We start from the raw sequence: 22,300 nt of genomic DNA on the forward strand, positions 1-22,300 counted from the left end.
CAACTTTCTGCAGAATCAATCACTAAAGACCTCCAAACTTCATGTGGCCTTCAGATTAGTTCAAGAACAGCGTAGAGAGCTTCATGTAATGAGTTTCCATGGCTAAGAAGCTGCATCCAAGCCTTACATCACCAAGCGCAATGCAAAGCATCAAATGCAGTGGTGTAAAGTGCCCCCACTTTACTCTAGAGCAGTGGAGACGTGTTCTTTGGAGTGAGGAATCACGCTTCTCTGTCTGGCGATCCAATGGACAAGGGTTTGGCAGTTGCCAGGAAAACGGTACTTGTCTGACTGCATTGTGCCAAGTGTAAAGTTTGGTGGAGGGAGGATTACGGTGTGGGGTTGGGCTGGGCCCCTTAGTTCCACTGAAAGGAACTCTTGTTACTTCAACAAACCAAGAGATTTTTAACAATTCCCTGCTCCCAACTTTGTGCGAACGGTTTGGGGACGGCCCCTTCCTGTTCCAACATGACTGCGCACCAGTGCACAAACACTTGATTGGCCTGCACAGAGTCCTGACCTCAACACAACAGAACACCTTTGATATACATCAGAACGGAGACTGCAAGTCAGACCTTCTCATCAAACATCAGTGTCTGACATTACAAATGCGCTTCTGGAAGAATGGTCAAAAATTCCCATTCACACTCTCCTAAACCTTGTGGAAAGCTTTCCCAGAAGAGCTGAAGCTGTTATAGATGCAAAGGGAGGGCTGACATCATATTAAACCCTATGGATTAAGAATGGGATCTCACTCAATTTCATATGCATAAGGCAGGCGAGCGAATAATTTTGGAAATATAGTGTATATCCACCTATGTCAAAAAACAGAAATATTTTGGGGTGTACTTAGTTCTTCACATGCCTGTATGTGGTACTAATTACATCTCTTATGGTTTAAAAGAGGGCCATATAGACCATGTAGACCTTAGAGCTTACAGCAAACGTATGTAAAAGTGAATAAGTGAATTCATTTTACATGTTCTACAGGGAACACACTTTTTAAAATAAGTATTATATATCAATGGTGGCGTAAAGTTGTGGAGCTTTGAAGCTTGAGCCCCTGGTGTTACAGAGCTACTGTGCAGAAATTACACTAAAGCCTGCTCAATATGCAATAAAAACAGCTAGCAAAATGTGACATTCCCTGAGGTAAGAAATAATTAACATAAAAAGGTCTGTGCTTGAAACAAACAAACATATCTGCCAATATAGAGATGATTTGGTGTAGAGTAATGTGGAATGAATAATGAGTAATGAAATTAATTGTCCAAGAAATAATAAATAACATCATCGTTACTGCAACATCACACTGGAGGTTACTTTTTAAAAATAATTACCACAATGCTAGCATTGCGGCCCGGCTGCACAGCCTGTGGCAAAAAAAAAGCAAGATAGCTTATTTAACATCAGCACATACCGCATTTCTAGTTTGTATTTTCATGGGGTCCTTGGCTCATAGGGCCCCTAGACGACTGCCTATTTTGCTTAGTGCACATCGTTCGTGAATAGTCTAATCAACCAATCCCAGTTTACATCTTATTTTTTCATCCCTCTAAACACTGCTCCACAACAATTGCTAGCCTCTATTGCTTAAAGCATTCAATTAGTTTATCATATTAAACTATTATTCATAGTTTAGATATGTGAAGTTCTGGTCAAAAGATGTACCTGCTGCACCTGTAAAAGATCCCATACCCATTAGAGTACAGCATGTTTTCTGCCCATTTATTAAGCCAAAAACAAGCTTAGCTTAGCTGTAGTTTATAGCCTAGTTTAAACCTTAATGTCAGGTGAGTTTTCAAAGTTAATTGCCATGTCCCCAGAATTTGCTGTTAAAACTACACCCATGCTAAATGCTAAAGCTGCTAAATACATGGTTTTACTGAGGTTTAATGCAATATTTTTTTGTAATCCTCAGCTCAAATTTTTAATATTTTATACCTAGGCCTAAATACCTTCTGGTTTGTGGACTTTTTGGCATTTTGTTTAAATAAGCATTTTAAGGTACCATACTTAACTAGAGGAAGCGGTAATCGCTGCAGTCTTGTTTTTTTCTGAATTGTTCAGAGAAGCTAAAGATGACCTGTGTATAGGCTATCCTTATTATTGACTGTAACAGTAGCAGGACACACATCCAACGTCAGCACTTTATTATTCAAATCCCCCCCCCGATCTAGCCCTAGAATCAAACAAGCTGTTTTTTTCTTTCTTGGGATACTCATGAATAATTTCATGGATAGTAATTTGATGAATAATAACCTGATTTGCAGGTTTACAGCAATGCATTTTGATGGCTCACAAACAAGCAACGTGTGAAAATAAACACAGACAGGAAAATAAAATACAAGCTACGTCTTCATAGTATGTAGTTAGCTATGCTAGTTACTTGGACCTTGTTAGTAGCTAACTCTACCTATACTAGCACTAACATGCTTTCGATATTGACAACAACACTAAGTAAATAAAAGTTGTTTGCTCACTATGAAATTTTCAATTAATATGATCTGCCTTCAACTGATGTGAAAGGGATAAAATCACACAGCAAGGCTAGCTGCTTTCCAGGTTGCTGTTGGGGTTGTGATGCTAATAAATTTGGAACTGCATCTCTCTTCAGTGTCAAATGCTGTGCGGAGCGTGCTTCATATTATACAAGGTTTGAGAAACTGTCCATAGTGAAATGTGTGTGCAAACCAACAACTTTAATTCAAAGTTGTTTGGGATCCTGTTTAACATGTGGGAGCTGAAGTTGATTTCCTATTTGACAGCTTGTTTTGAAAAATTTCTGTTCCATCTTAAATGGTGCTGCAGATACATTCTAGGGCCTAGGTGGAACAGAACATTTAAATAAGAAGCTGGCGAATAGGAAGCCAACTTCAGCTTAAAAATGAACATCAGTCACACTTGTTGACAGTTCGGGTGTGAAAAGTGCTGACATCCCTTCACCGCCTAAATTGGTACAATTTCTTCAAATAGTTCAGCATTTCCATTGCTGTTGCTCCATTGTCAGCATTTCCTGCTGAGTTAGAACGTAGGCTGGTGTGTGCAAATTTTGAGAACAAAACTATTACCTAGTCAAGACTGTTACACAACAGTTTTGGAAGTAGCCCGTTTTTGGAAGTAGCCCGTTTAACAGCCCTCTTTTGTGGAATTTGTATTTGAAGGAGATGAAAACATGAACTCTCCTTATTCAACTATGCAAATGCATTTTTCCATTCTATGGCACTTTTAAAAATAATGCCACGGATAAACCTTTGGCTACTTTAGGTTTCAGTGGATGTGTTTTTAATCATGAGTAATGGAAATAAATGGCATAGTATTGTACATGAGGATAGCTTTCTCCTTTCTGGCCTAGGCATTTTACATTGATTTCATGGGCATAATGGCAATTTTGATCTTTAATTATAATATATAAGAGTTTGCCAATTAGCCTCCCTTTTGACAATACGATACATTGACTGACAAATTTGAAAGCTTTTATATATCAAAATATGTCCAAATATGTTTGTTTTGGACATTCTACAGCTCAACCAGCCAAACAAAACCATTTGAGAAGACCAGAACCTCCAAATGTGAAATCCTCGGATTAGTGTCAGATGTGATACTTGCTGTCACTGTGCTATAGAGACTGGTGTTCAGAAACAATAGAAAGGCAAGAAACAACTGAACTAGACAGTGTTGGATCCTGTATTGGTACTAAAAATATATGCACTCTAATATCTGAAAAAATGTTTTGATGCAGTTCAATGGACTAACTAGCTTGATGTGTATAGCGCTTTTTACAACTGATGTGTCACAAAGCAGTTTCACAGAACTCCAGTAAAGACAAAGTTTTAACATGAATGTAAAAACCCCAGGTGAGCAAGCCAGGGGCGACAGTGGCAAGGAAAAACTCCCTCAGAGCTGAGGAAGAAACCTTGGGAGGAACCAAGGCTCACAAGGGGGGAAACGATCCTCCTCTGGTCAAACTACCTACAATTTAGATTTCTACAAATTCCTATTACAAGCTAATAGGCTGCTGCAGTAATATTTAGAGACAGGCTTTAAGGTAAGGCCATTACTGAAACACTATAGAACTACAATGTACAAATTAAAGAATGTTACTTGTATGTCTGTTACAAGTTTCAAAGTTCCATGTTTGAGGTGAATCTGCCATAAAATACACAACCCCATTTCCAAAAAAAGGATGCTGTGCAAAATATAAATAAAAACAAAATTCATTGATATGCAAATATATTTCACAGAAAATAGTGCAAAGACAACAAATCAAATGCTGAAATTGAGAAATTTTGTTTTTTGAAAAATATATGCCCATTTTGAATTTGATGCCAACAACATGTTCTCTGAATCTTTAATGATATTATGCAACGTAGGTGATGAAAAGCAAATTCTTTGCTATTTTATGATGTTCTTCTTGAATTGTTGCACTATTTGATTGTGTAGTCTTTCACAGAGTGGTGAACCCTTCCTCATCTTTACTTTTGAAAGACTCAGCCTCTCTGGGAAGCAGAGACTGTGAGCCCTTCTCACCCAATTTCAGTGTCTGACCTCACAAATGCACTTCTGGAAGAATGGTCAAACATTCCCATAAACACACTCTTAAACCTTGTGGAAAGCCTTCCCAGATGATTTGAAGCTGTTATAGCTGCTAAAGGTGAGTGTGTGTGTGTACATACAGTGGTGCTTGAATGTTTGTGAACCCTTTAGAATTTCTGCATAAATATGACCTAAAATATCATCAGATTTTCACACAAGTCCTAAAAGTAGATAAAGAGAACGGAGTTAAACAATGACACAAAAATATTATACTTGGTCATTTGTTTATTGAGAAAAATGATCCAATATTACATATTTGTGAATGGCAAAAGTATTGAGTAATAGTGATACTTTTTTGATCCCACAACCAGGGAAATTCCACCTCTGCATTTAACCCATCGGTATAGTGAAACACCACATACACACTAGTGAGCACACACTTGCCCGGAGAGGTGGGCAGCACTATCCATGGCGCCCGGGGAGTTGGGGGTTAGGTGTCTTGCTCAAGGACACCTCAGTCATGGACTGTCGGCCCTGGGGATCAAACTGGCAACCTTCCGGTCACAGGGCCAGATCCCTAACCTCCAGCCCACGACTGCCCCGACTGTATGAGAACCTTTGCTTTCAGTATCTGGTGTGACCCCCTTGTGCAGCAATAACTGCAACTAAATATTTCCGGTAACTGTTGATCAGTCCTGCACACCAGCTTGGAGGAATTTTAACCCATTCCACCATACAGAACAGCTTCAACTCTGGGATGTTGGAGGGTTTCCTCACATTAACTGCTCACTTCAGGTCCTTCCACAACATTTCGATGGGAGTAAGGTCAGGACTTTGACTTGGCCATTCCAAAACATTAACTTTATTCTTCTTTAACCATTTTTTGGTAGAACAACTTGTGTGCTTAGGGTTGTTGTCTTGCTGCATGACACACCTTCTCTTGAGATTCAGTTCATGGACAGATGTCCTGACATTTTCTTTAGAATTCTCTGATATAATGCAGAATTCATTGTTCCATCAGTGATGGCAAGCCATCCTGGCCTAGATGCAGCAAAACAGGCCCAACCCATGATAATACCATCACCACCATGTTTCACAGATGGGATAAGGTTCTTATGCAGGAATGCAGTGTTTTCATTTCTCCAAACATAACGCTTTTCATTTTAACCAAAAAGTTCTATTTTGGTCTCATCAGTCCACAAAACATTGTTCCAATAGCCTTCTTACTTGTCCACATGATCTTTAGCAAACTGCAGACAAGCAGCGGCTTTCTCTTTGCAACCCTGCCATGCACACCATTGTTGTTCAGTGTTCTCCTGTTGGTGGACTCATGAACATTGACATTAGCCAGTGTGAGTGAGGCCTTCAGTTTCTTAGAGGTGTGTGACCTCTCCGACTATTATACTCCTTGCTCTTGGAGTGATCCTTATTGGTCTACCACTCCTGGGGAGGGAAACAATGGTCTTGAATTTCCTCCATTTGTACACAATCTGTCTGACTGTGGATTGATAGAGTCCAAACTCTTTAGAGATGGTTTTGTAACCTTTTCCAACCTGATGAGCATCAACAACTCTTTTTCTGAGGTCCTCAGAAATCTCCTTTGTTCAGGCCATGATACACTTCCATAAACATGTCTTGTGAAGAGCAGATCTCTGTTCTTTAAATAAAACAGGGTGCCCACTCACACCTGATTGTCATCCCATTGATTGAAAACACCAACTCTAATTTCACCCTCAAATTAACTGCTAATCCTACAGGTTCACATACTTTTGCCACTCACAAACATGTAATATTGGATCAAATGACCAAGTATAATATTTTTGCACCATTTGTTTAACTCTGTTCTCTTTATCTACTTTTATGAGAAATTCTGAAGGGTTCACAAACTTTCAAGCACCACTGTGTGTGTGTTTATATATATATATATATATATATATATATATAAATTAAATAAATTATATATATATATATATATATATATATATATATATATATATATATATATATATAAATTAAATAAATTATGTTTATTTATATTTAATATAAATTTTTTATATATATATATATATATATATATATATATATATATATATATATATATATAAATAAAGGGAACACAAACAACACAATATAACTCCAAGTAAATCAAACTTCTGTGAAATCAAACTGTCCACTTAGGAAGCAACACTGATTGACAATCAATTTCACATGCTGTTGTGTAAATGGAATAAACAACAGGTGGAAATTATTGGCAATAAGCAAGACACTCAATAAAGGAGTGGTTCTGCAGGTGGGGACCACAAACCACTTCTCAGTACCTATGCTTTCTGGCTGATGTTTTGGTCACTTTTGAATGTTGGTGGTGCTTTCACACTCATGGTAGCATGAGACGGACTCTACAACCCACACAAGTGGCTCAGGTAGTGCAGCTCATCCAGGATGGCACATCAATGCGGGCTGTGGCAAGAAGGTTTGCTGTGTCTGTCAGTGTAGTGTCCAGAGGCTGGAGACACTACCAGGAGACAGGCCAGTACACCAGGAGATGTGGAGGAGGCCATAGGAGAGCAACAACCCAGCAGCAGGACCGCTACCTCCGCCTTTGTGTAAGGAGGAACAGGAGGAGCACTGCCAGAGCCCTGCAAAATGACCTCCAGCAGGCCACAAATGTGCATGTGTCTGCACAAACAGTTAGAAACCGACTCCATGAGGATGGTATGAGGGCCCAACGTCCACAGATGGGGGTTGTGCTCACAGCCCGACACTGTGCAGGATGCTTGGCATTTGCCAGAGAACACCAGGATCAGCAAATTCACCACTGGCACATGTGTTTACACTGAGCACATGTGACAGAGTCTGGAGACGCCGTGGAGAGCGATCTGCTGCCTGCAACAACCTTCAGCATGACCGGTTTGGCAGTGGGTCAGTAATGGTGTGGGGTGGCACTTCTTTGGAGGGCCGCACAGCCCTCCATATGCTCGCCAGAGGTAGCCTGACTGCCATTAGGTACCGAGATGAGATCCTCAGACCCCTTGTGAGACCATATGCTGGTGTGGTTGGCCCTGGGTTCCTCCTAATGCAGGACAATGCTAGACCTCATGTGGCTGGAGTGTGTCAGCAGTTCCTGCAAGATGAAGGCATTGAAGCTATGGACTGGCCCGCCCGTTCCCCAGACCTGAATCCGATTGAGCACATCTGGGACATCATGTCTCACTCCATCCACCAACGTCACATTGCACCACAGACTGTTCAGGAGTTGGCGGATGCTTTAGTCCAGGTCTGGGAGGAGATCCCTCAGGAGACCATCCACCACCTCATCAGGAGCATGCCCAGGCGTTGTAGGGAGGTCATACAGGCACGTGGAGGCCCACACAATACTGAGCCTCATTTTGACTTGTTTTAAGGACATAACATCAAAGTTGGATCAGCCTGTAGTGTGTTTTTCCACTTTGTGTGTGTGACTCCAAATCCAGTCCTCCATTGGTTAATACATTTGATTTCCATAGATTTTTGTGTGATTTTGTTGTCAGCACATTTAACTTTGTACAGAACGAAGTATTCAATGAGAATATTTCATTCATTCAGATCTAGGATGTGTTATTTGAGTGTTCCCTTTATTTTTTTGAGCTATATATATATATATATATATATATATATATATACATACTACTCACAAAGTTAAGGATATTTGGCTTTTGGGTGAAATTTATGGAAAACGTAAAAAGTTCACACTACAGTGATGTATCATGAAAGTAGGGCATTTAAGTAGAAGCATGCTATGGTGATTTCCTCATCTCAAACAATTTATTGAAACAAAAGCTAACAGTGTTGGGTATACCCCAACAAAAATTGTCAATGTCTCAATAACTTGTGCCCTTGAGCATCAATTACAGCTTGACAACAACGTCTCATGGTGACTCATTGTCTGTTGAGGCATGGCATCCCACTCTTCTTGAAGGGCGGCCCTCAGGTCATTGAGATTCTGGGGTACAGAGTTACTAGCCTCTAAATGGCAACTCTGTTTAATCTCATAGGTTTTCTATGGGATTCGGGTCCGGAGAAAGTGCAGGCCACTACATTTGAGGTACCCCAGTCTTCAGCAGCCGTTCCCCAACAATGCGACCTGAGCTGGAGCATTGTTGTCCATGAAGATGAAACTAGGCCTGTGCTGTTCATACAGAGGCACAATGACTGGATTAATGATGTTATTCAAGTAGTATGGACTTGTCACTGTACCATTCACAAAGTCTAGGGCAGTTCTGTATTGACTAGACACACCTGCCCACACTGTAACTCCATCACCTTGCTGTTAAGCCCCTTGTTAGAGAACAGCAAGTTGTGCAGAAAGTACTGAAACACTGAACAGTTGGATATTCAGAAGTTTAGAGGTCACATTAAGGTCACCTGTAAAGGTTACAGTGCATTTTAGGTTCATCCTGAAATTTCACCCAAAAGCCAAATATCCCTAACTTTTTGTGAGTAGTGTACACACACATACACACACGTATGAACTTTTGTGACTGCCTAAGACTGACTTTTGCACAGTACAGCATGTATAACACCCCTTCATTTCTTTTATAATAAATATTCCAACCAGTTGTGTTTACAAAAATGTAACAAATTAATACACAGCTCATTTTCTTCAGAGGAGAATTATAAGCAGTGTCATCACAGTCCAACCCTAAGCAGAAGCTTTATTACCACCAAAAAAAAGTTAGATGACAAAAAAACACTTAAAATAAAGGTAAAAGTTTTTTGATAGTTTGAAAGGTACAAAGAGTGAACATACTGAATATACTGATGATTGTTTAGTCAACTTCTATTAGTTTTAACTGATTAAAAGATGTGATCATATATATATATATATATATATATATATATATATATATACACACACACATGATGGTTTTAGATTGGAAAACAGTGCTTTCATAGCAGGCTCATTTAATGAGCCGATTTTCAAGCAACCTTTGTAACGTCAGGTTTTAGAGACAGTTATTAATTTTAACACGGAACTAAACAAATTATATTAAAAACATTCATTACTGATCTCCCCAGATGTCCTTGGAACGAAACAGAAGCAGCCTACACGCACTCTTCAATCTTCACAATAAACCAGTGTGCATTTTCTTCTTTGCAAATTATATTTACAAATTTCCATCCTCTGCTATCAGCAGGAAGAAGTAAATTCAGTGATTGGATGTATTTAAAATAAATGTTTATTTTAATTGACTTTAATAAGGAAAAATGTCAATCAAATTACAAAACTATATCTATACCTACTCAGATGTTCCATCCAAGCTTTTTTTTGTCATAGATAGGGAGAATGAAATTTCCAAACAAAAAAGTTCACTCTAAAGTTGCAACGCAAATATAATTTCAACAATAATTCATACTGAATACAGAAATAAAAAATAAAAAGAGCAAGGATTATGGCTAGTATTAAATGACACACTGACAGCTCTTGTTTCCTGTGTTCAGAGTTGGTGGTAAAAAGTAGGACCTAGGCCAGATGCATTCATGTATCAGATGGTCGCCAGTCCCGTAGCCTCAGATGAAAGCCTGGAGCAAGATATTGGAGAAATAGAGAGGAGGAACAACATAAGCTTTCATTTGGGAAAGTCAAAACCAAATCCTGTTATTACTGTGCATTCCATAATACATTAGAAGTCAGAGGGAACCAGAGAAACTAATCCCTAGTGGAAAAATAAACTGAGAAACTTCAATTTTCAACATTGTGATCTAAATGCTTCCAAATGTAAAATCATTCACTAATATAAGAATGCACCTCAAGTTTGTAACAGCTGATGAAATGATAAAAAGAGTGAGCTAGATTGGGCAGGAACTCAAGAGACTGGTGTAATTTTTACCTTGACAGGACTGATGCTGTTATTATGGCAAAGGGATGCATAACCAAGTTATAGAAAAGAAAATTATTCAATTGACCTTTTTTTGCCCAGTGAGCTTATTTACCAGCATTTGACTCAGGAGCCCATTTATTTTTATGTATGCATCTTGATGTATTTAGGTTGAAAAGCTGGTCTAGTAGTTTGTCTAACAACATATAACTGTATAAAATTAACTGTGCTTGTATCTGCTTACCAGATCTTTCCAGTGAATGTTACAATTAGCTCCTCAGTGTATTAAAACTAACCTCCTATGGCATAAGATTTAATATTTGCACTGGTGCTCTTTCAGCTGAAACAATGATTACTTTTTCATTTGCAACAGAGAGAAGGTTCCCTACATGAATACATACATATTTTTTAAATGATTTTGCCAAAAAAAAAAAAAAACCTGCTAGGTTGTGTTCCACTCTCCCCCTATTATTAGAGTAGAACAGAAAAAAAAATATGTAGGACAGTCCAAAATAATCCATTTACACCTGTTGTGTAATTGGATGTGGATCTTCACTACAACTTTAGCTTTAACATAAGTGATCTATTGTTTAAATTCCTGTGCCATTTAGAATTATACCTACCCTTGGAAAAAAGGTAGAGACGGCAGAAAAGGTCCATATTGTTTACCTGCTTGATTTTACATGGAAAATATAAGATATATGTTTATTAAAAAACAGAAACATAAATTCCACAGGGAAAAAAATTGTCTCCAAAACACATTTGACAACTGGTTTTTGTGATCCCAGGAGAAAGACAGAATGTTTTGGCAAAAAACACCATATGCAAATCCTGCAGAAAAGCACTGTGTAGTATGGAGGAATGGAAAGTTTTATTATTAAACAAAGCTTTCTGACAACCATGTTCCCATTAAGTGTTGTGTAAAATTTTATTTTTTAAAACTTTTAAAAGATTCATGTTTACCTTCAATGATGAACTAGAAATTTTAGCCTTTTTGCTCATCTTTATCCAAGCTACACATAATTTTCTGGAATTTGGTAAAGACAATGTGTAAATACAAAACACTGCTAATGATTATGGATATGCAAGTCACATACACTACATGTTTTTGGGAAAACCTATTAAAGAATTACATGGTCTGCTGTAAGCTATGGTCCTAGGGACAATCCAAAATAACATGAGATTATGCTGTACTTTGATAAAAGTTCTGAATCACAATGGGTTCATTACATTAACTGAAATGTATTGTTTTGTGACTCGCAAGGAAGCAGCAATACAAGTTGTTTTTCATGGTTTATTCTTTTAGACCCTTTGAGCAATTAAGTAACGTAGTACAATGCAAATTATGTGACAGCTCTGTCTTTGTAAAATACAAATAAACAGGCTGAAACGTGAAACATATAAGCAATGGAAACATCTTTTTAGCTGTCTTTTTAAAAAGAAGAAACAAAGTGTTGGTCTGCTCTTTCAGTGGGCGGGGAAGTGATGTATTGTAGCAGCTGGGATGGCTTCTTGAGCCCAGAGTGCTGTACCATAGTTAATGCTTACTAATCTGTATATATCCCAGGACACTCCAGGTTGCACTGTTTATGGGATAAGTGTTTATGAAGTAAATGCTTTAAGAGACCTAGGACTGTGTTACGTGTTGGTGTTGTCTTCGGATATTTCTCATACTACTCCAAGCAACTAGTGCACTCTCATTTGGTCTAAGAAATAAATTCACATGAGAGTACACTAGCTAATTAGCTATTTGTAGCAGCCAGAAACTGGCTCAGACTTTGCCTGCTTTAAGACAGAGACTATTACATCAGATTTAAACTCTAAAATACCAACACTTATTTGAATCTTCAATTATCAAATATTTTCTGTAGTCCTAGTATTTTATCATATCATCTACAACATAGCCAGACATGAAACCCAAACAAACACAGAGCTAAATCAGTACAGGAACATTTTAACTAAATTTCTTAATATGGTGAGAGTCTACGCTTCTTGGGCTTGGAGGCCAGCTCAGGACTGAGTTTAGGCTCAGGAGACAGGCCATTAACAACATGAAGTGACAAGAGAGGTAGGGGCTTGATGCTGAGCACACTAGAGACACAGGCTGAGGAGGAAGAGAGAGACATAGAAGGAGAGGAGGTGGAGGAAAGACTAGGGTTTGATACCAAAAGGGAGGACAGAGAAATGGAGACGGAAGGCGTCACCACACAGGAGGAAGAGGGGAATACAGAGGAGGAACAGGAAGTAGCAGTAGTAGTAGTAGCAGCAGCAGCAGCAGCAGGTAAGGTGCTAGTAGAGAGGGGAGGGTACAAGTTGGAATTGAGGGCCTGTTCAGGGTTCAGGTAGAAGGAGGTAGGTTTAGAGGATGGTATGCTGCAGAAACAGAAAGAAGAAGGGATAAAAAGGGATACAATTGGGATGGGTTTCAAGGTAGGGTGTGAGTATGGAGGAGGCTGAGACATTCAGGATGACAGGACAGCAGCACACACGGACAAAGACATATATTGAAATAAAAGTACAAGGCAAACATCTACTTCCAAGTTAGACACCATGACCATGGACCATTAACTTTAACATTAACATGGACCTCGGACTATTAATAAAATAAGAAAATTGTGCATGTATGTAAATGTGACTGCAAAACAGAGTAAGAAACCTGGCATTGATGAGGTACTCGGCTAGACTGATGCTGGCTGTTGAGCCAGTTATGGTGACTTGACGGTCAGAAAATCCTTCCAAGGGATTAGTGATCTTAATCTGAGCTCCTGACATCTGCCTGATCTCATTTATCTTCGTTCCTTGCCGGCCAATGATGCATCCAATTAACTGTGGTTGGGGGGAAAAGAAAGAAAGAAAAAAAGTAAACATCAGATATCCTGATGCATTTGCTGTTGCTTTCTAATCCGTTGTGCTGTGAGAATTAGAAATGCAAAACATGTATGAACAACTAAATAATTAGATGTTCTGATTCTTAGAACTCACATGTATAAAAACAACATTTGCCTTATGACAAGAGTCAAGAAAAAACTAGGAATTTCATTGTCATCTTATTAATGTGACTTTTTTTCTTTGTGAATGCAAAGAATGAATGCTTAGACATGACGTGACACACAACTGAGATATACAAAAGAATAAATCAAAAGAAATTAAGAAACAATATGTAGTGATTTATTTTTCACCAAATATCATTAAAACCCAGTACACTTATTTTTTATTTATCTAAGAAACAACCCTTAAAAAAACCTGTACACCACCACATGAGATGCAATAATGCTTTTAATTTCTATTGTTGTGACAGTGTTCTTAAACATCCTACTTCAAAATCTTATACCACAAACACAATGGTCATGTTGCTGTACAATCCACAACTGCCATAACATTGCATTTGATGAAGCACTTTTCAAAGCATTGAGGCGATAAACAAAGTACTGAGGTGAGAAAACATAAATGTTCTAACTTTAAAAGGACTCACTTACTGTAAGAGCTAACAGAGGCTGACATTTTAAATACGTCCTCAGCTGGTTTTTGGATTTTAGCATCACTAAGAATAAGCCAAGTCAAAATGATTGATTCATATCATGAAAACATACTCTGCTTAAAAGTCAATTAAAAAAAAAAAATAATTCTAACACTGTATTGCATTATCTGACCATAAGCAAAATATTAAATATTTTATAATATTAAAATATTAAATATTTTTTATTTTTATGAATAGCAACCCCTAGCGACCTAATCTTTTGAAGCTGTTGGTTATTACAAAGTGCCTACATAGACATACTATTCAGGTTTCATGATGACTTGTTAATGTTAAGCCGTGCAAATGCTTGTTGAAAACTGATTAGCTGTTGGTGGCCATAGGTTCAGATCTATCAAGTCATCATTTGAAACACACCTAAAATCCATCACAAAGATGCAGCATGCAAAATCAGCATGATCAAATGTACAGATCATAGGAGACAGGTATTTAACAGTTACAGCCTCCCCTAATGGTATAAATCCGTCAAAATTGATGGACACTTGAAGCTTGTTCTTTAATAATTGCACACAATGGGAAAAAAATTTGTTTAAATTGCTAATCATTGTGATTTATATATTTGCCCACCATCACCAGGTGGTGCACCCCCTTCAAGGACAACTTTATTTTATTATATAATCAGAACACTAGCAACAGCTTTTTCAAGACTAGCAATTGTAACAATCATAACAATGCTAAATAATAATTGAATGGGGTTTGGTAGCCAGTACAAGTGTGTATGTGTGTGTGTGTGTGTGTAAAAAGCATATAATAATTGTGTATATGCATGGGGTGTGTGTGTGTCAGTCAGCATAATGATTGCAGGAGATCAGAACAAAATATTATAGAGGGAAACGTTTTGGATTTGTGAACCTATGTTTTCCAATGGCAAAAAAAGACAAATTAATGTATTATATTTTGAAATGATTTCTGATGTTTTTGATGTATTTGACTTTTGTTTTTGCAAGTGAGTATATTTTCTTGCTGGTATATTGTCACTTTCATGATGCCCTTGCAGAACCTATACAGGTGAGGGCAACTTGTTTCACTCTTCAAATGGAATTAGGTTGAGAGAGTTGCTTAATGACCACTGATGACAGCAAGAAGCTGAAATATTTGCTCGGCTTATATCAGTTTTTTGTAGTCTATTTAATGGAATAAATATATCCTCGTAAGCCCTGGTGATTTTTTCCTTTGTGAGGGACATGAGCTACAATGCTGACGCCTGATGCGCCATGTAGAGGACACCCTGGACTTTCCAATAATGAAAATACATGAAATTCATGGCATAACAGGTGACAGGAAATTAACTGAGGCAGAGGAAATTAAATGTTCACACCTCACTGATCCAGTTTAGAAGCAACACCATGTAGCTTAGCAGCTAAATACATGACTATACTTTTTCATTTTGGTGCTCAATTTTTGTACCGCCAGTATTTTACGTTTTACTGATTAATGGACAATTGGAAAAAGGCATTTAAGCTCAGAATACAAGCCTCATTAAATTATCCAATTTATTAGAAAATGATGTACATTTAAAAAAATGAAACATTAAAAATAAACTAATATTCATCCCTCTCCATTTATCCCCTAGATTCATCCTTACCATGGAACAGTTTGCTGCTAAATGACAACACCCAAAGCCATACTGACTGAGTTCCCTGGAATCATTTTGAGCTGAACATTGATGAAAATGACTTTGAAAATTGATAAGGTTTTAAAGTTATTGCTGGTGTTGCAGTAGGGTTTTGGTCTGATGCAGTATAGGAAACAAGAAATAGACATCAAGATAAGTACTATGCAACATCCTGTTGTCCACTCTAAAAGACATTACATAAAATATAAATAAAAAGTGTTTTTTCAGGAGGATATAATTTGTTAGACTGCCTGAAGGCAGGCCTTCTACTCAATTTTAAACATTTCCTATTAGCTATAATTTTCATTGTCTTCAAATAATTTGAGAAACTGAAATTCCAGGTCAAATCATCAAAAGAAATTAAAGTTACTGTTTCTGAAAATATGGTGATGTGTAATGCCTTCTTGTTTCCATGTAGTGAAGTTTAGTGGAGAGCTGTTTAGTAGAAAATTGGGGTTAGGCCATATTGTGGTGCTTCAACATGGTGTCAGAAAGCAATTAATGATCTTGATCAGTTTTTACCAGTATTTGAGGAAACAATAATGCCATTTCATTGTGGGATGGAAAAATGGAATGTCTGACAATTCATTGCCGGCTTCATGTCTTATTTATATACAGTATCTCACAAAGAGAGTACACTCCTCACATTTCTTCAAATATTTTATTATATCTTTTCATGGGACAACACTACAGAAATGACACCTGGATATAACTTGATTTAGTCAGTGATTTACACCTCACAGCTTACATGTCCAAATTGTGCTCAAAGTGTCAATATTTTGTGAGACCACCATTATTATCTGGCACTACCTGAACCCTCTTGGGGATATAATTCACCAGAGCTGCACAGGTTGCTACTGGAATACTCTTCCACTCCTCCATGATGACATCACTGAGGTGGTGGATGTTAGACACCTTGCGCTCCTAAGCCATCCACTGGAGGATGCCTCACAGGTGCTCAATTGGGTTTAAGTCTGGAGACATATTTGGCTAGTCCATCAGCAAGGCAGTTGTCATCTTGGAGGCGTTGAGTTATTGCGTTATTGAGTTGGAAAACTGCCATGCGGTGCCGTTTCCGAAGGGAGGGGAACATGCTCTGCTTCAGAATGTCACAGTACATGTTGGAATTCATTTTACCTCAATGAACCTCTTTGGTTCAATGAAGATTATCTCCTCTGTAAACTGCACAACCTGCACACTTGATGCAATTCCCTCAAAATTACTCAAAGAAGTACTACCAGTTATAAACCCTCTTTTAACTATAGTAAACTTGTCCCTTAATCTGGGCTATGTTCCCAAAGCTTTTAAACTAGCAGTTATCAAATCAAATCAAATCAAATTTATTTGTATAGCGCTTTTTACAACGGATGTTGTCACAAAGCAGCTTTACAGAATTTCAGAAAAGAAAAAGTTTCAAGATAACTGTAAGAATGTACAGAAACACCCCAGTGGGCAAGCCAGGGGCAACAGTGGCAAGGAAAAACCCTCAGAACTGAGGAAGAAACCTTGGGAGGAACCAGGCTCACCAGGGGGGACCCATCCTCCTCTGGTCAAACTACCTACAAGTGATTATATTACTAATATTAACAGCAGTAATATTGGTATTAGGAATAACTAGGAGTCCATGAGAACATCAGCGTACGGTGGGCAGCTCATCCAAGGTAGGTGGTTGGGGCGTGGGCAGCTGGACTGAAGTGGGTAGCAGGAGGGCTCGGAAGTCAGTCGTCCTTCAGTGTCCAGCCGGACATATGGGTGATTGTATACTCGGAAAGAAAGCAGGTAAATGGAATTAGTTTTGTTCTATCCGTATCAAACCTCTGATCAAGAAACCAAATCTTGATGTTAGCGTACTGTCTAATTACAGACCTATTTCTAACTTGCCATTTATTTCTAAGATCTTAGAAAAGGCTGTGGCCCAACAACTTAGTTCATATCTACATAAGAACCATATATATGAAAAATTCCAATCTGGATTCAGGCCTCAGTACTGAGACAGCTCTAGTTAAGATAACTAATGATCTTATTGCCTCTGATCAAGGCTACGTATCCCTGCTACTTGACCTTAGCGCAGTTTGACACAATAGACCACAATATTCTCCTAGAAAGGTTAGAATACATGGTTGGAATCACAGGGACAGCCCTACCATGGTTCCAGTCTTACCTAACAGAATGTTATCAGTTCGTCAGTGTAAACAATTTATCTTCCAATTATTCAAAAGTAAGATTTGGAATTCCGCAAGGCTCTATTTTAGGACCATTATTATTTACACTATACATGTTACCATTAGGCACAGTTATAAGTAACCATGGCATTAACTTTCATTGTTACGCAGACGATACGCAACTGTACATCAGGTAAGCCTGATGCCAAATACAGATTAAAGAAAATAGAGAACTGCGTAAAAGATCTGAAATGCTGGATGTTACAGAACTTCCTCCTACTAAACAGTAACAAAACAGAGGTTCTCCTTCTGGGTTCAAAATAGGCAAGAAATAAATTACCAGATTTTATTTTAAATCTTGCTGGCTTTCCAGTTACACCAGGCTCAGCAGCAAAAAATCTTGGCATCATAATTGATTCAGATTCATCATTCATCATTCGATCAACACATAGGCAGCATTACTAGGACAGCTTTTTTACATCTTCACAACAATGCCAAGATAAGAAATGCCCTATCCCTGTATGATGCAGAAACACTAGAACATGCCTTTATTACTTCAAGGCTAGACTATTGTAACACACTACTGTCAGGATGTACGAGCAGGAATCTAAGCAAACTTCAACTAGTCCAAAATGCTGCAGCCAGGGTCCTCACTAAAACTAGAAAATTTGATCATATCAATACAGTGCTATCATCACTTCATTGGCTGCCTGTTAAATACCATATTGATTATAAAATTCTTCTATTGACATATAAAGCCCTACTTGGGCTCGCTCCTGAGTACCTGCAAGACCTTATTTCCTATTACGAGCCATCATAACTACTCAGATCCCAGAGTGCCGGCTTATTAATAGTTCATAGAGTTCATAAGGCTGCAGCTGGGGGAAAGAGTTTTTTCCTGTAAAGCCCCCAAACTCTGGAATGATCTTCCAGAAAATGTTCGGGACTCAGACACAAAAACTAGGCTGAAAACTCCCTTGTTCAGTTTAGCTTTTGGTAGCTAATGTTTCCCCTTAGACAAAGACAGCAGATCCAGGGGTCCATGGACACAGGGAATTATAGTAAACTGAGACGCTGGTGCTGTCGTCCCGCTGCCAAGCCCTCCTGCTACCCACTTCAGACCAGCTGGCCACACCCCAGCTACCGCCACCTACCCTGGACTAGCTGCCCACCCTACACTGATTTTTCATAGACTCCTAGCTATTACTACTACTAATACTACTGCTATTAATATTAGTAGTATAATCACTTGTAGGTGGTCTCACCAGAGGAGGATGGGTCCCCCCCCCCCCCGGTGAGCCTTGGTTCCTCCCAAGGTTTCTTCCTCAATTCTGAGGGAGTTTTTCCTTGCCGCTGTTGCCCCTGGCTGGCTCACCGGGGGGGTTTTACATTTTTGTTAAAAACTCTGTCTTTTCTGGAATTCTGTGACGTTACTTTGTGACAACATCCATTGTAAAAAAGTGCTATTCAAATAAATTTTATTTGATTTGAACCGTAGCTCCCCAGTGACAGCAGCACTCTTGCAGCTCCAGACCATGATGCTACCACCACCTTGCTTGACCGTAGGCAAGAGAGAGCTGTCTTGGTACTCCTCACCAGGGCGTCACCACACATGCTGGAAACCATCTGAGTTTATCTTGTACTTGTCAGACCACAGGACATGGTTCCAGTAATCCATGTTCTTGGACTGCTTGTCTTCAGCAAATTGTTTGAGGCTTTCTTGTGCCTCAGCTTCAGAAGAGGCTTCCTTCTGGGACGACAGCCATGCAGACCGAGTTGATCCATTGTGCGGCATATGGTCTGATCACTGACAGGCTGACCTCCTCCCTTCTCCCTCTGCAGCAATGCTGGCAGCACTCATTTGTCTATTTTTGAAGCCAACCCCTGGATATGACACTGAACATGTGGAATCAACTTCTTTGGTGAACCCAGGCGAGGCCTGTTCCGGGTGGAACCTGTCCTGGAAAACCGCCAGGGAGGGACAACGACACAATTTGGACATGTTCACTTGTGTTGCCAGCTATTTAGATATTAATGGCTGTGTATTGAGTTATTTTCAAGCTGTACGCTGACAAGAGTGGTAATGTAGAGAGTGCTCCTGTGCAGCACTGCACAAATGATCTGCACAGAAGAGTCAATCAGAAGAAAACCTGCATCCTCATCACAAACATCTAAATGTCTAAAGCATGCAAACTTTGAAAAAAGAACGCACTCAATATGCTCTTTATTGAGTTTTTATTTTGATCTTGTCTCAAGCAATGCCACCACAATGCCATAGTTTTATCATCTATATGTGAATAATGAAGTAATGCAAAACCCTTTAAAATTTTGTCTCATGCATCTTTAACACAGCTTGCACATGACAGCCATTCATACATAGCATCTGTGCTGTGGAGTGGTTCAGCAAACCTACATAAAAGCATGTGTTTGCTTAGCCCAGGAGTTCTCAAACGTTCCACCCCAAGGCCCACCTGTGCATAACTACAAGGCACAGTGGCTCACAGGAAGACTAAAACTTTTTTTTTTTAATACAACCTTATTTTTTCATTTCTTAATGGCTCACACTGAAAACCTGAGAATTAGGTCCTGAAAAGATTCAGATTAGATTGGCCATTCTGGTTGTCAGTATGTTTGCAAAACTTGCATGCATGTTAAAAAGCATGAAATATGTTAAAATACCACATGATTGAAGTGATACCAAAAAGGGTGAAAAAAGAAAAAAGAACAGAAATGTACAAGGTAGACGTGATTAAGGGCAGCAGTCCATTGGTTGCTTTCCCAAAGAATAATTGTTTGGTCTCAAAATGTCTCTGGTTATGAGGCTTTTTGTGATTCATTTGAAAGAAACTACATCCCACTCACTGGGGTTTTGGATTAGCATCATCACAATTAACAACAATAATCAATCTTATTTGGTATCTCTTTCTTTGTCACTGATTTATCAATGAATGAGTTTAACCATTCAGGTCGCTGATGTTAGACCAATTTTATGGCTTGTCCGTTGTTTTCAACAGCAGCTTACGATCAGTGTCTAAAAAGTCAGTCGATAAAACAGTCGTTATGCTGACTGTACAGCGCCAACGTGCCTCTAGAAGAGAAAGAAAGCCATCTCTCTTGATGAATTCCCTTGTTTGATCATAGAGTGTGCTTTCATCAGCAGTGAACTGAACAGAGCTTGGTTAAAGAGGACCAAGGCCCCCTGTTTTCAGCCAGACCGGTTCAGCTGTTTGCAGCATACCAGAATACGGGTGGAATGTTCACATGTGTCAAAGCAGAGTGAACTAAAGAAAAAGGTTTGATAAGTCAAAAGCAAGGTGTCCTGAGAAACGTATCTATCTGTGGCTAGCTGTCTGCATTGCGCACTCATGGTGCCTCAGGCTGACGACATTTAATTGGCACACTACTGCAATGTTTTTATTTGTACAGTTATACATGAAAGCATGTAATTTTTAGATATTTAATTATTAAAATAGTTTCTCCCTCGGTTTCTGTGACTTACAAAGACGTTACTGGCCCTAATTACTGCCTCCATCTGAGTACAGGCCCATGGATCACCAGAGGATGCTTTCTGGCCCACAGGTTAAGAAACCCTGGTTTAGCCTACCCTCAGCAGTTTTGTGATTGGGCTGTTGCTTCAAGCATTTACTTACCGAAAAAAGCTTGTGTAGCACAGAATGTTTTAACTAGCTTTTCGTTTAATGGTGTCATTTAGATACCAAAAAGGGACTGTTTTAAAAAAAAAAGTGTACATACATCATTTGGAATGGTCATCTCGTGGGAAGCCGCTTGGGCAGAGGCATCTAGTGTAGCTGCAAGGTCACATTAAACTCAATTAGTCACCACCAGAAAACCAAGAAAAGTCCATGACAACCGTCACTGTAAATGACAGGTCCTAATAACGAGCAACTTAATCTTAATAGTTTGGAAATGGATGTCAACAATTACATAACATTACCATTAGAATCGTTAATCATTTAGCGACAAACAAATGACAAGTGAAATGATAGCAGTCTAATAATTGTGTTTTAGTTACCAATTATTTTATATTACATTATTATTACTATAATTCATAATGTATTTAAACTATTAAGCATTTTTTTAAATAAAAACATTCAATTATAAAAAAACTACATTGTAATTGTATACATATTTTTAAAGATTTAAGTTGCTATTTCTACTTTGATATTATCTTGCTACTATGTAATGCATTAATTGTTAAATACTTTTAAAAAATACTAATTATCATTCACTTGATCCCTATTTTGGATTTTGAGACTCACCTTAATGTGTTTATAAATACTATTAATAATAATACCAATAATTATTTTTAGAAAATTTTTTACTTATTAAAAGCATTTATAATGCTTTAAAACAATGAAAACACAGGACATAAACAGAGATAATCAACAGATCAATAAAAAAATGAATGCAAAAACCCTAATTATTCAAATGTACTGTCCACAAATACATTACAGCAGTGGTTTGCATGCCTTTCCTGGAGTACCCCCTGTCCACGACATTTTGCTTTTAGCTCTGCTCCCATCACACCTGATTCAAATGATCAACTAATAAGCAAGCCCTTCTGAAGAGGGTATGT

The 22,300-nt window shown here is 38.4% G+C and overlaps 1 protein-coding gene across 11 annotated transcripts in view; it reads right to left on the reverse strand.

The window, feature by feature from the left end:
• Window positions 1-8,210: 8,210 nt before the first annotated feature.
• The window catches only part of LOC108440343 (poly(rC)-binding protein 2-like), a 49,787-nt gene continuing 35,697 nt past the window's right edge, over window positions 8,211-22,300 (reverse strand). For 8 of the 11 annotated variants that reach the window (XM_017719160.2, XM_017719162.2, XM_017719161.2 and 5 more), the window contains 3 exons: window positions 21,457-21,512; window positions 13,048-13,217; window positions 11,672-12,764 (listed from right to left, as the gene is read on the reverse strand). In XM_017719160.2, the coding sequence (XP_017574649.1) occupies window positions 12,359-12,764; window positions 13,048-13,217; window positions 21,457-21,512 (632 nt within the window). In that variant the 3' untranslated portion in view covers window positions 11,672-12,358. Of the gene's footprint in view, window positions 10,096-11,014; window positions 11,064-11,671; window positions 12,765-13,047; window positions 13,218-21,456; window positions 21,513-22,300 lie in introns of those variants that run through there. The other 3 variants (XM_017719169.2, XM_017719167.2, XM_017719166.2) reach the window with 3 other exon arrangements.

This window comes from Pygocentrus nattereri, chromosome 21 (genome assembly GCF_015220715.1).
Source record: "Pygocentrus nattereri isolate fPygNat1 chromosome 21, fPygNat1.pri, whole genome shotgun sequence".
In the NCBI taxonomy this organism is placed as follows: Eukaryota; Metazoa; Chordata; class Actinopteri; order Characiformes; family Serrasalmidae; genus Pygocentrus; species Pygocentrus nattereri.